Source organism: Schistocerca americana, chromosome 1 (assembly GCF_021461395.2).
Source record: "Schistocerca americana isolate TAMUIC-IGC-003095 chromosome 1, iqSchAmer2.1, whole genome shotgun sequence".
NCBI classification, from domain to species: Eukaryota; Metazoa; Arthropoda; class Insecta; order Orthoptera; family Acrididae; genus Schistocerca; species Schistocerca americana.
The window spans coordinates 861,654,964-861,668,968 of record NC_060119.1 but is presented as its reverse complement, the minus strand read 5'-3'; the positions used below and the strand labels follow the sequence as shown (position 1 = coordinate 861,668,968).

The following is a 14,005-nucleotide window of genomic DNA, read 5'->3' as shown; positions in this document are numbered from 1 at the left end:
AAGTTTTCCTGCAATATCACAGATGGAACATCCAGCTTCTTGTACCCTTATTACAGGACCTTGTTCAAACTCAATGAGGTGGTGATAACAGCAACTTTGTCGCCTGAAGGCATTCGTGACTAACGTCACTTCACTATGTCAATTCTCTAAGGTAACTATTGCTCACAATCATTACACCTTGTATTTAAAGAAAACCAATTTATAATCTCTTAGTGTCATTACTATTCAGTCTTATGTGACTTTATGTGAATTTGAAGAGCCATCATCTTTCAGATGTAGAAACATGACTACCAACTTTTGCTACAAACAATCCTGTTGGCAGAACATCTGTAACTGAGCATTATAGCAGAGGTTGAATATACTACTTCAGTTGTAAATTACTTTATGTTCACACGACCGGTTTCGGACTGTTATAAGCCCATCCTCAGGTATCGTAGTTGTGCTGTGGTGCACGAGCGAAGCGTGTACCAGGTGCAGTGTGCTGCCTATGAGTGCAGAACAGGGAGTAGTCTGGTACACGTGGCCCTCGGGGACCAGAGCACAGCTACAGCACCTGAGGATGGGCTTTCAACAGCCCGAAACTGGTCGTGTGAAAATAAAGTAATTTACAACTGAAGCGGTATTTTCAACCTCTGCTACCAATGTTTGTTTATGTCGCCCAAGTCTCTCTTGGTGTTGCTATTCTTTTCTGTCAGTGTAGATGCCAGCATCATACCATCCAGGACTGACAATTCTGTCTGTATTAGGAGTGAACAAATACTCCAAATTCAAACTATACAAGCTTTGATAGCACAACAAAAACAAATTAATACCCCAGGTGGTAGCTCTTCAAAGAAATCCATTAGCAATGAATTACGATACAAACATGCCATTTGGATAGATGCAACCTCATGCTAAAGATGAGTCTGTGGAAAAGTTTCAAAGAGTCCCACAAACTTAAGTTCAAGTCTAGGACTTTTGCCAACTGTCAACACGAGCTCACCGATAGAAACTGTTCAGATGAAACCGATTACAGAAAATTTAAAATTAGTTGTGACTTTTGACAGTTCAGTAAGGAGAGAGTGCAGGGAAGCATAGTTCCTAATGTGCGCTGAGCGCACCAGCATGTGGTGGTAACACCATGCCAACCTTATGTCTCAGTCATCAGCTGGCTGCCAGGCCAACATTCTTTGGTGGTAAAAAAACAATACTGAACAGTTACATCAATGAATCTTTTATACATATTCACAGTTGTGGTGTAAAGTGGAGCGACCCCCAAGAGAAGAATCATCCCTGTCCTCTTCCTTGGGCCTGGAACTTGTACTCTAGCTGACTGAAATGACTACCTCTTCAATGTGTTCTTCCAGCAGTCCAAGAATCCACGTCTCCTTGACTACCGTCTTGGCACAGCTGACAACTTGAGATCAGTCCTGTGAGGCAATATTTGCAAGGGCTTCTCTTGTCAGCATTTCAACCTCACTGAGCATAAACTTTTTGTTGTTTCTTTCCACATTCCCATCCACCCGGGCTCAACTGGATTCAAATTAGTATGGTATGGAGGAACCCTGATTACCCTATGGCCTTTAATATTGGTCTGTTCATCGAGCTGATAGTGCGGAGTCTCAGACTTGTATAGCGTTACAAGTTCCATTAACTTCGCATTATTCATGCCAGGTTTGATTATCTGATGGAACATTTCTTTGTATCCAGAGCAAAATATCTTCTGTCCTCCACTTCATTGTTGGAGCATTACCCATTATCTACTACTGCTGTTGAATTTGGAGGAATATTTCACAGCAGAACATTAAAAAAACACTCATTTAAAATTGTTGCCATGTTTCCTGAAACATATTAATCAGCAGTTTGGAACAAAGTCTTTAGGCAGAACCAGTTTGAAGGATGATTTTCCTGTCACCCTTACCAACAGGTGCTTTCTTCGTTCCTCATGCTGTGCACACCACTACTCATTTGTCAACATGTGACACACATTATGTCCAGCCACACAATGTCTTGCCACAAAACTCTCCTCATGGCACACATATATCAGCATCTCCAGGCACTGTCACTTCTATTGACGATAAATTTCTGACACAAAAAATTTTCACGCTCGAAACCAAGCTCATGAAAGCAATTTCGAAGTGAAAACTGCTTTCATTGAACAGCTGCAATTCTTTGCTGCTGAATAGAAGTTTACTTGAATTAGGGTATTCCATATGTTGTTAATACTCATACATATCTGTGCAATGCATCCTGCCGGAATGCATCCATCTGTGTTACCTGTCTGTTTAACTGTTTTTCTTGCCCATTGTTTCTAGCAGAGAACACGCTAGTGCTGCTTCATCATTCATGTCTTTTCTTCCCCTACCCAATTCTGAGTGCCAATGAATGTTAAGTGCAGCAGCTATTCTGTCCACTCCTATAACATCTAGAATCAATCCACCAATATTGCACTTAAGTTCAAAATAACTGTGCAATAAACACACCAATTTGCAGTATTGTCCACAGATCAGAATTCCACCTCCAACACCTGGTATCTTCACAATTGGTGAACGTATTCTTGGATACTATTATCGCAAATCTCATGTTCAGACATGCTACATTGTTATTAATGTAATCCCAACACAGAACACTTGTTCACAGCACCTAAAAACTGCAGAATACTTTAGCATCAAAGAATACTACATTAAAAGTGCTGACGAATATAGATGCACCAAATGCATGGCACCACATGGTATTGTTGATCCATGAAATGCGGTAGGGGCACTTTACCAACTGAACTGTTCACAGTGCAGCTGGTGTTATGTGGGCAATCGCATCACATCCCCTTCAGTGACCTGAATGTCAAAAGTTGCAACTTATTTTAAATTTACTTAGCTCTCTCTGGAAATAAAATTCAAGGGATAGTGCTGCAAGAAACTTGCTTTACTGTTGAGGAAATTTTCAAGTCAGATGGAGACTATTTCTTTAAGAGGTACAGTAATCCCAAAAGAGTGATGAACACACCAGTTCTTGGCACAGCCTTAGCTGCCAACAACAAAATCCTTAGGTCTGCTTCAAACTTTGAAATCATAAACGAAGACTCTACTTGCTGAACGTGCACTGTGCACACAATATGATACGTACATTTATTAACAGCTTGTCTCCATGCCCTGGCAAAAGGTGAAAATCAGGACTTTGAAAATCCAGAACTAATTCTAGAATTTGTGGAGACCAGAATGACAAATATCTCAAAACACCATACAAAGATCTTACTGGGTGATTTTAATGTAAATAGTGGATTGGAAACAACATACAGGAATATTACTGGGTGCTACCTGTCATATATAAGGACAAACAAAAAATGTAAAGTAGCTAACTGAATTATATGAGAATCGTAATCTTTATTAATGTCCACACATCCAGAAAGCAAACCAAATGATCATCTAGTACATTAGTTGTCTAACTTCCTTATAGATCATGTCATTATGTATCAAAGACACAGTCCAGAAATAATGATTGTCAGAGCCAACAAGGGAATAAATATAAACCGATCACACCCACCATCACATTGCAGATACCTGTTTAAGGAGTTATGCAGTCTGACTCTTGCTTCTCAGTATATTTATGTTCTCATGAAGTTTGTTGCAAATAATCTACCACAGTTCAAGAGGAATAATGATGCACATCATTATAATACCAAAGAAAAAATAACATTCATTACTCCACAATAAGATTGTCTTGAGCAGAAAAAGGAACTCACAATGTTAGAGAGAGAGAGAGAGAGAGATAGAGAGAGAGAGAGAGAGAGAGAGAGAGAGAGAGAGAGAGAGAGAGAGAGAGGGGGGGGGGGGGGGGGGGTGCAAATTCTAGTCTCTAGTATAATTTCTATTATTTTATGTATAAAGATGGTGGGTAGGAATTACTAAGTCACACCTATATATTTTTAAAAGGGTCAGCATGTTGCCATTTTACAAACTACTTTCCAAAGGAAAAATGAGCCCTCAGTAATATCAAATGAAGAAAACTATGAATTCCTTACTGAATAGTATGAGACACGTCTAAATTGTGAAAAACTGGCTAATCCAATTACAACTCATTAACAAAGAGATCAAACACAATACCTGCAGACTGAAAAAAATTAGGCTGTTCGAGAAGACTCCACAATAGCAGAATTATGGAAGCTTGCATCTCAAGCAGCAACACATGTTTTGCATAAAACTATATAATCATATGGGAAATGTCTGACAGGTAAGTCTCGATTCATCTTTTTCATGATGAAGGGAATGCTGCATTATAGACAGAAACAATTACTGCAGCAACCAATTACTTTCAATAACATACATGATGATCTTACTGTCTGTCCTAAAATGACCATACAATCAGTGAAGCATATATGGGAGAATTTCAAGAAAGATTCCAGAAGAGTCAGCTGTAAGTAGACCAAAAACTGGATCTGAAAACGTTAGTAAATATATTATATTCTGAAAAGGATAAAACATTTACCTACCTTTTTAGGTTTAAAAATGACATAACCATCAACCACAACATGCTAAATAACAAAGGGGCAGAAATGGAAGTTCTCAATAAACTACAAGAGATTATAGGAGCATGGCAAAATAGACTGGATGTTCCTTTCAGTCATTTGGGGGGGAAAATGGGGGAGTTTGAAAGGAATATAGGTTCCTGCAACTGCTTTTTGACTAGGTATTAGAGAGAGAGAGAGAGAGAGAGAGAGAGAGAGAGAGAGAGAGAGAGAGAGACCAATACAAGAATGGGGCAAAAGTTCAGACCTTTGGCACCTTAAACATGACTTTGAAGGGTTGACGATTCCTGCCGGACAATGATGTGCAGCAGGCAGTTATGGACTACTTCACGCAGCAGCACAAGGTGTTTTACCAAATGGGTGCCTCCCGCATGATGCGTCGGTGGGACGATTGCCTCAATGGTCACAGTGATTCTGCAGTATTGGCATATCAGTTCTGGACTGAACAGAAACTTTTTGATCCAGAGTTTGATTTTATGTGTACATATTAAAATTTAATTAACCCAACACACATCTTCAACATCCTTGACTCTAAACTGTCAGTTAGGACTTGCTGAGATGAGAACCAGAGAACATATCCAAATGGCCAGGTGAATGGCGTGTCAGACACAATGATCTAAGGAAAAACCATCTGGTTTGAACAGAAACAAAATAACACTTCTTAACTGATCAACTAAGAAAATAAATAAAATAATAATATCACATTCCATTAACTGTGTCATCTCTACTATCCTGTTTTATAAGTTCTCTACCATTTCAACAGCATTGTAGACTTATGTCTGGTGTCTACTGTTACTTACGTAATTACGGGGTAATCAAATAGCTTCCGATCGATGGCTGTATAGTACAGAATTTGTACACCAATCAGGCAAAATCGCTGTTAGCACTGAGGAATTATTCCTCCACCACATTATGTTGAAGATACCTGTTTGGTAAAACACCATGTCCTGCTGCATGAAGAAGTCCGTAACTGATGGCAGCACAACCTCGTCTGGCAGGAACCATCAACCCTTCAAGCCATTTTTTAAGGGACGAAAGGTATAATAGCTGTATGGGAAGAGATCAGGATTATACAGCATGTACATGGGTATCTCCCATTTCAGTCTCCCAGTTGAAGTTGGCCTTGCAGATCACCGGTGTGTTGTGGCAAATTGTGACCAGCAGGGAATTCAGCACTCTGTTCACCAATGGTTGTTTTCTACAGACATGTTGCCTCACACACATTCTTTGATGGATATCTACCAGTGTTTGTCCTTCAGCAACCAAGAAGAGAATGACAGCATGTTGGTCCTGTCTGGATACATTTGATAATAACGTCACTATAGTTCACATTTCTGCATTTACTGCACGCACGTTGGAAGGTACAAATACCATACTAATCCCTTGCCTACATCTGCTGCTTATCTATCGCCAACAGAGTCATGCTAAATTGCAGTACTCTGCAGCAACGCCCTCAAATGGAAATTTTTGGATTGCCCCTCATAATTTTTCAGAAAATGTTTTCATTTTACAAAAACATGTAGTGTACTTAGCACTTACTGGTACTTATAAATATGCTGTTCATCTACAAACCATTAAACTAATAACAAATATTTATCAGAAAAACATCCAAGAATTGATTCAAATGTCTTGAACAAGCACTATGTGAACTGTTCTACTGATAAAGCATTAAATCTGTATTAAATTCATATGTATCTCAACATACCTGACATTGTCTCATCATCTACATCATTTTCATCGTTTGAGTTGTCCTCTGTTGTTGCTATTGTTACATTGTGTTCACATTCATCATTGAATATGTCAACTTCACTAACGTCCTGCTACAATGTAAAGGTGAGATATCAGCATTCATAAAACATCCATCAATCACACAGGAAAATAATATAAATCTAAATCAAATTTAAACAGCATTGTAGTTTAGGATAGTATTTTAATGGGTGAATTTATTTTCATTTCTGACTTTGCTTAAGCATAATTATCTGGGATGGAGAAAAAAAAAGGGGATGGCGCAAGTCACTAAACTAACAAACTTATTAACACTTAAGGTGCTAAGTCCCAAGATTATAGGTTGTTGACAGTGTGTCAACTATACCATTGTACAGGTCTTCATCCACAACAAAGCAATATGGGCAACTTTCTTTCTCTAGGACATAACTACTATCATCTTAATTGTTATCATCACAGGGTAAAAGCTTTTGGCACCTGGAGGCAACTGTTGTTGTTGTGGTCTTCAGTCCTGAGACTGGTTTGATGCAGCTCTCCATGCTACTCTATCCTGTGCAACCTTCTTCATCTCCCAGTACCTACCGCAACCTACATCCTTCTGAATCTGCTTAGTGTATTCATCTCTTGGTCTCCCTCTACGATTTTTACCCTCCACGTTGCCCTCCAATACTAAATTGGTGATCCCTTGATGCCTCAGAAAATGTCCTACCAACCAATCCCTTCTTCTAGTCAAGTTGTGCCACAAACTTCTCTTCTCCCCAATCCTATTCAATACTTCCTCATCAGTATGTCATCTACCCATCTAATCTTCAGCATTCTTCTGTAGCACCACATTTCGAAAGCTTCTATTCTCTTCTTGTCCAAACTATTTATCGTCCATGTTTCGCTTCCATACATGGCTACACTCCATACAAATACTTACAAAAATGACTTCCTGACATTTAAATCTATACTCGATGTTAACAAATTTCTCTTCTTCAGAAACGCTTTCCTTGCCATTGCCAGTCTACATTTTATATCCTCTCTACTTCGACCATCATCAGTTATTTTGCTCCCCAAATAGCAAAACTTCTTTACTACTTTAAGTGCCTCATTTCCTAATCTAATTCCCTCAGCATCACCCGACTTAATTTGACTACATTCCATTATCCTCGTTTTGCTTTTGTTGATGTTCATCTTATATCCTCCTTTCAAGACACTATCCATTCCGTTCAACTGCTCTTCCAAGTCCTTTGCTGTCTCTGACAGAATTACGATGTCATCGGCGAACCTCAAAGTTTTTATTTCTTCTCCATGGATTTTAATACCTACTCCGAATTTTTCTTTTGTTTCCTTCACTGCTTGCTCAATATACAGATTGAATAACATCGGGGAGAGGCTACAACCCTGTCTCACTCCTTTCCCAACCACTGCTTCCCTTTCATGCCCCTCGACTCTTATAACTGCCATCTGGTTTCTGTACAAGTTGTAAATAGCCTTTCGCTCCCTGTATTTTACCCCTGCCACCTTCAGAATTTGAAAGAGAGTATTCCAGTCAACATTGTCAAAAGCTTTCTCTAAGTCTACAAATGCTAGAAACGTAGGTTTGCCTTTCCTTAATCTAGCTTCTAAGATACGTCATAGGGTCAGTGTTGCCTCACGTGTTCCAACATTTCTACGGAATCCAAACTGATCTTCCCCGAGGTCGGCTTCTACCAGTTTTTCCACTCGTCTGTAAAGAATTCGCGTTAGTATTTTGCAGCTGTGACTTATTAAACTGATAGTTCGGTAATTTTCACATCTGTCAACACCTGCTTTCTTTGGGATTGGAATTATTATATTCTTCTTGAAGTCTCAGGGTATTTCGCCTGTTTCATACATCTTGCTCACCAGATGGTACAGTTTTGTCAGGACTGGCTCTCCCGAGCCTGTCAGTAGTTCTAATGGAATGTTGTCCACTCCCGGGGCCTTGTTTCGACTCAGGTCTTTCAGTGCTCTGTCAAACTCTTCACGCAGTATCGTATCTCCCATTTAATCTTCATCTACATCCTCTTCCATTTCCTCAGGTACATCGCCCTTGTATAGACCCTCTATATACTCCTTCTACCTTTCTGCTTTCCCTTCTTTGCTTAGAACTGGGTTTCCATCTGAGCTCTTGATGTTCATGCAAGTGGTTCTCTTATCTCCAAAGGTTTCTTTAATTTTCCTGTAGGCAGTATCTATCTTACGCCTAGTCATACTCGCTTCTACATCCTTACATTTGTTCTCTAGCCATCCTTCCTTAGCCATTTTGCACTTCCTGTCAATCTCATTTTTGAGACGTTTGTATTCCTTTTTGCCTGCTTCATTTACTGCATTTTTATATTTTCTCCTTTAATCAATTAAATTCAATATATCTTCTGTTACCCAAGGATTTCTACTAGCCCTCGTCTTTTTACCTACTTGATCCTCTGCTGCCTTCACTACTTCATCCCTCAGAGCTACCCATTCTTCTTCTACTGTATTTCTTTCCCCCATTCCTGTCAATTGTTCCCTTATGCTCTCCCTGAAACTCTGTACAACCTCTGGTTTAGTCAGTTTATCCAGGTCCCATCTCCTTAAATTTCCACCTTTTTGCAGTTTCTTAAGTTTTAATCCACAGATCATAACCACGAGATTGTGGTCAGAGTCCACATCTGCTCCTGGAAATGTCTTACAATTTAAACTATCTAATATATATTGTTCACTTTTATACCTTGTAACCGAGTAAGCAGGTTTTATGGAGAAGATAAAACTAGCTAACTGAATTCTGATAGTAAAAACAATCCAACACCATGTCATTTGATGTTTGAATTTAATATTTCCAGTGATTTTAGGAAATCGTTGTAGACATGAATTCTGGAGTAACTGGAACATTTGTAAATAATAAACCAATTAGACTGTTTAGCATTTGCTGATGACATGGCACTGATTGCACAAGACATTACCAATGCACAGAAACAGCTAGAATTATTACAAGAGCAGGCAGCAAAAATGGGATTACAAATTTCATTTGAAAAAACAAAATTTATGACTGACATCAAAGATGCACCTTCTGATCTCAAAATTGGTTATAACTACATCTCTTGAGTAAAAGCATTTAAATATTTATGTGAATGGATTGCAGAAAATTGTAATGAAAAGAAATCTGTCAGATCAAGAGTCCAGAAAACGGAGACGGCATTTCAATTAACGAAAAACATTTACAACAAAAAGAGTCTCTCGTGGAACTGCAAAATACGACACTACACAACAGTAATTAAACCTGAAGCTCTCTATGCATCTGAGACACTAAACCTTCAACACAGAACACTAAAAGAGTAATTAGAAGTGAAAGAACATAAAATAATGAGGAAAATCCTAGGACCAAAAACTAAAGATGGTGTGCATTATCCAAAACCCAATGCAGAAATATATAAAAATATCTCCAAAATAACAGACACATTGTGCATGAGAAGAATCCAATTCATGGGGCATTTAGAAAGAATGGACTCAAACAGGTTAACGCACAAAATCCATACATTTTTAAAGAACAAAACTACAAGACCGAACTGGTACAAACAGACGGAAAAAGACCTGAGAGAATTAGGGTCTCCAAATCTACATGATAGAAATGAAATCAGAAAAATCACAAACACACGGAGTTTTGAGGAAGAAGAGAGAAAAACTAACCGACATACGTGGTCTATGCAACGAAAGCTAGCCCATTCGTTGTTTATGAAGGAATACTGGGCGAAAAGGAAGGCCAACAAATGTTGATTACGTGTGGTCGTAAGTTATCCATCCGTGAAGAAGAAGAAGAAGAAAATTAATGGCGTATCAACCCTCTGGAAATAACCAAATGGAGGCAGCTTGCTGTACTACCTCCTGTCAGTACTTTTGTTCCAACAGCTATGAAGGTCACTACCGAGATGATAAATCAATAATACTACAATTTAATGGAAGTTCCTTTTTATTAATTCACTTCTGGTAATAAACTATCTTCAGTCTGAAAAATGATGTCTGTATAGTTCATTCTACATAATATTTAAACAAGAACAAAATGACTGACACTCAAGCACAGGAGGGGGCAATATTGTACATTCATGTTTCTCTGCTCATACAATATTGCTGCAACAGAAACAGCTGATCCTTTCCTTTCTGAACTCATTCACACACTGCCCATTAATGTGTAATGTTTGATTTGCTTAGCACAGTGGTAGCAGTCTTAGCACTTTTCTGTGCACTTTTGCCATCAGTTTGGGACATAACACCACCCAACCATGTGACAAAGAGAAACAATACAAACCATGAAAAATAATGACCATTATTATGCTGGCAGTTGCAAAGCTTCATCTACAACAGACACTAGCAGTGAGTACCTGACATAGCAGAGCGATATGACAATGGTGAATAGAAGTAAAGTCATGATCACAGTCATGCTCTGATTGCTTGTTGTGATAGCTGTCCTGTATACAACTAGCTGTCAATCATTTTGTTATTCTGTTCAGGATATACTGCAGTTGCAACTAAGGAGGAAGTGGTGAAGATACTAAAAACTCTTGTTATAAATACTTTCATTACTGTTATCATCACCACCACCACCACCGCCACCACATTTTTAATCACTACAATAAACAGTTTCCTTAAGAACTAATTATATTTTGATATCTGGCCATTGGAATATACATACATTTACTAATAAATGTAACTGAAGTTCTACACAAATGGCAATAATTTATGGGCTTCTCATTTCCATAAGGTAAGATTTTTGATTAAAATCATACATCTCCTTTCTTTGCAATTTCTTTTCTGCAACTGTACAGTGTGTTGTCTCGTGTGGTGTTAAGATTCAATTAACAAATGCTGCAGTGCACTACGACTTTTTTCCACTTATGTCCTGAAAGAGCTCAGAGCATAAATTAAGAGATAAATTAGAGGCTACACAGAGTTCCAGTAAGAAATCATTATTTCTACTATATTTGATACCTAAAAAGTCATTCTTACAACTTTCGAATAAATTCCAGATTGAGCTCTGGCTTTTTCAAATACAGTTTCACATTCTGCCACAAGGGCTTGCAGCATTATGAAACAACACACTCTACGTACCTTGTTTGCTTATACCCACAAATGTAAGGGGAAAATATCACTTTGACAAAACTCTTCTTTAACTTCTACATCTGATGCTTCCTTAAATCTTTCATTACCTATTGCAGACTACTTATGCCTTTATTGATTGTGTAAATTTCTGTAATCCAAGGTCAAATTAAATAAACCAAAGGAATTGGTTTATACGCATTTTTATCCTTTGCAACCTCTGTTAGCTTACTTAAGGCAGCAGCCTGTGATATCATTGTTTCAAATTTTTTTTTAATGCTTTAATTATGATTTCGCTTGAGATTCCATTCCAAGAGGTATATGTTCAATGCCTTATCACGGATATTGGAGACTTCCTCCACTAAACCACCTGGAATTGAGGCATGGTCTCCTTGAAGAAGCCTTTCATTGTGAAAGCTGTCACAGCGCACCTGGAAAGGTTTAATCACATCACCCACTATTTGGAGTTGTGAGGCATGCCAACAGGAATTGTTACTACATCTGTAATGTTTTTTAATATTAGATGCCTCGCTTCTGAGTGAAGTGTCTCCTGAGAGAATTCAGCACCAACTTTAGTCTTCTGTTAAAAATATCCAAGTTTTCTGTTCCAGACAACCTTCAACCTATCTAGCATCTTGACAATTAAAAATAGAACTGCACATAGTCACTCTTTAAGTGTAGTTCTTCTGTGAAAAACATAGGGGCAGCTTCCTAGCATCAGACAGAGGACCCAGACAACTTATTCTATTCTTTCCATTGACAGAACTTCTTTATAACATCATTTAATATGCTTCACATCAACTGTCACATTTGACAGTATATCAAAATGAACACACCTAGCATATGGTTACACTGTTTCCTTAGAACTATTACAGGACACTGGAAAGCAAGTAGTTTTTCATGAGATGCCACAGGAAGTCACTACACCAACATTGTTCTTAGAATAAGACGAAACAACTACAGCTGTACAGCAGAGTGGTGGTTGGAGGAAATAGAGGTGGCAGTTAAAGAAAAGATAAATGCATTCAACCAGTGGTTGAATGATAAATCTGAAGTAACAAGAATAATCTGCAAGGAAACAAAGAATGAAGTGATAAAAAAGGTAAGGATAGCAAAGAATGAAGCATGGGAAAGAATGTGTGCCAATGTCAATTGCAAACTAGGTTTTGTGAAAGCAAAAGTAGTGTGGCCAGTATTAATAGGACTCTGACAAGAAATGAATGCCAAAACCTATCTTCAACTGACAACACCAAAAGAATGGTAAGAATATTTCCGGAAATTATTAAATGAGGATAGAGAGGAGTATCTGGAGGAAGGAACAGCGAAGAAAAGGAACAGGAAGGGGAGGAGATCCAAGTTTCAAAAAGCAAGGCGAGAAAGGTATTATGAACAGGGAAGAATGGTAAATCACCTGGACCAGGCAGTATCAATCTGAAGCTCTTAAAATAAGGTGGTGACAAAATTGTGAAACTAATAACATGGTTATTCAATAAAATGTTACACGAGATTCAATATACCCACAGAAATGAAGCTGAGCTATATTGATACTATATTTAAGAAAGAAGATCACAAAAGCCACTGCTCAAACTATCGAGAAATTTGTGTTATAATACCTTAATGAGAATTTTTGAGAAAATAATTAAAAATAAGATGGAAATAAATTTTAAAACCAAGGAAGAACACTGTAGCTTCACAGCTCATAGATCATGTGTACACCCTATTTTCACATTATGACAGATCTTAGAGGAACATAGGGAAAGATAAAAAAAATATAAGATTAATTTTTATAGATTTAGGAAAAGCACATGCTACTGTCCTGAGAAAACTACTTTGGAGAGCATTACATATGGCAAATGTAAACAGTCCTATAGTTAAAATAGTACAAGAAATTTATAAAGGTAACATATGCCAAGTTAAAATTGGTAGTACACTTTCCCAGAAATTTAAAACAAGCTAGGGTCTGTTACAAGGCTATCCCATGTCACCAGCATTGATTAAAATCTATGTAGACATCAGTCTTAAGACATGGTCTTGTAAATGCAATGGGATGGGGCTAGAAATTAAAGATGGAGTTTATTTACATCACCTACTATTTGCTGATGATCAAGTAATTATAGCACAACATGGGGTGGATGCAAATTATATGTATATCAAATTAGCAATGGAATACAGAAACTGGGGAGTGAAGATTAACTACCAGAAAACAGAATACCTGACTAATGATCCAGATGACTTATAAATAGAGGGAAAGAAAATTAAGAAGGTCAACACTTTCTGTTATTTGGGACACGTTCTAGTAATGGAAGGAAAATCAGAGAATTTTAGGGATGGAACGAAAATCAGAGGTAGAAATTAACTCAAGAGTTAACAGTGGAAGGAAGGTCACTGTGATGCTCAACTCAGTCTTATGGAGCATAAATGTAATCAACTGAACCAAAAAGAAAACCATAAATAAATCAATACTAGAGAGAGTACTTATGTATGGAGTGGAACTTGGATTGCTACTCTGACACACCTATAAAAACTCAGGCATTAGAAATGGACTTCTGGAGAAGATTAGCAAGAATTTCCAGAAAAGAGAAAGTAAGAGACGATGAAATAATAAAGAGAATGGAAGTAAGAGAAAGAATACACGATGTGACGTATAGAAGAAAGTTACGATGGTATGCGCATGTAAGAAGAATAGAAAAGGCAGAATTCTGAAAA

The 14,005-nt window shown here is 37.9% G+C and overlaps 1 protein-coding gene across 1 annotated transcript in view; it reads right to left on the bottom strand.

Moving 5' to 3' along the window:
• LOC124613751 (E3 ubiquitin-protein ligase TRIM37-like) overlaps nt 1-14,005 on the bottom strand; it is a 297,453-nt gene that overhangs the window by 150,264 nt on the left and 133,184 nt on the right. The window contains exon 10 of the mRNA XM_047142470.1: nt 6,207-6,321. Within this exon, the coding sequence (XP_046998426.1) occupies nt 6,207-6,321 (115 nt within the window). The remainder of the gene's footprint in view (nt 1-6,206; nt 6,322-14,005) is intronic.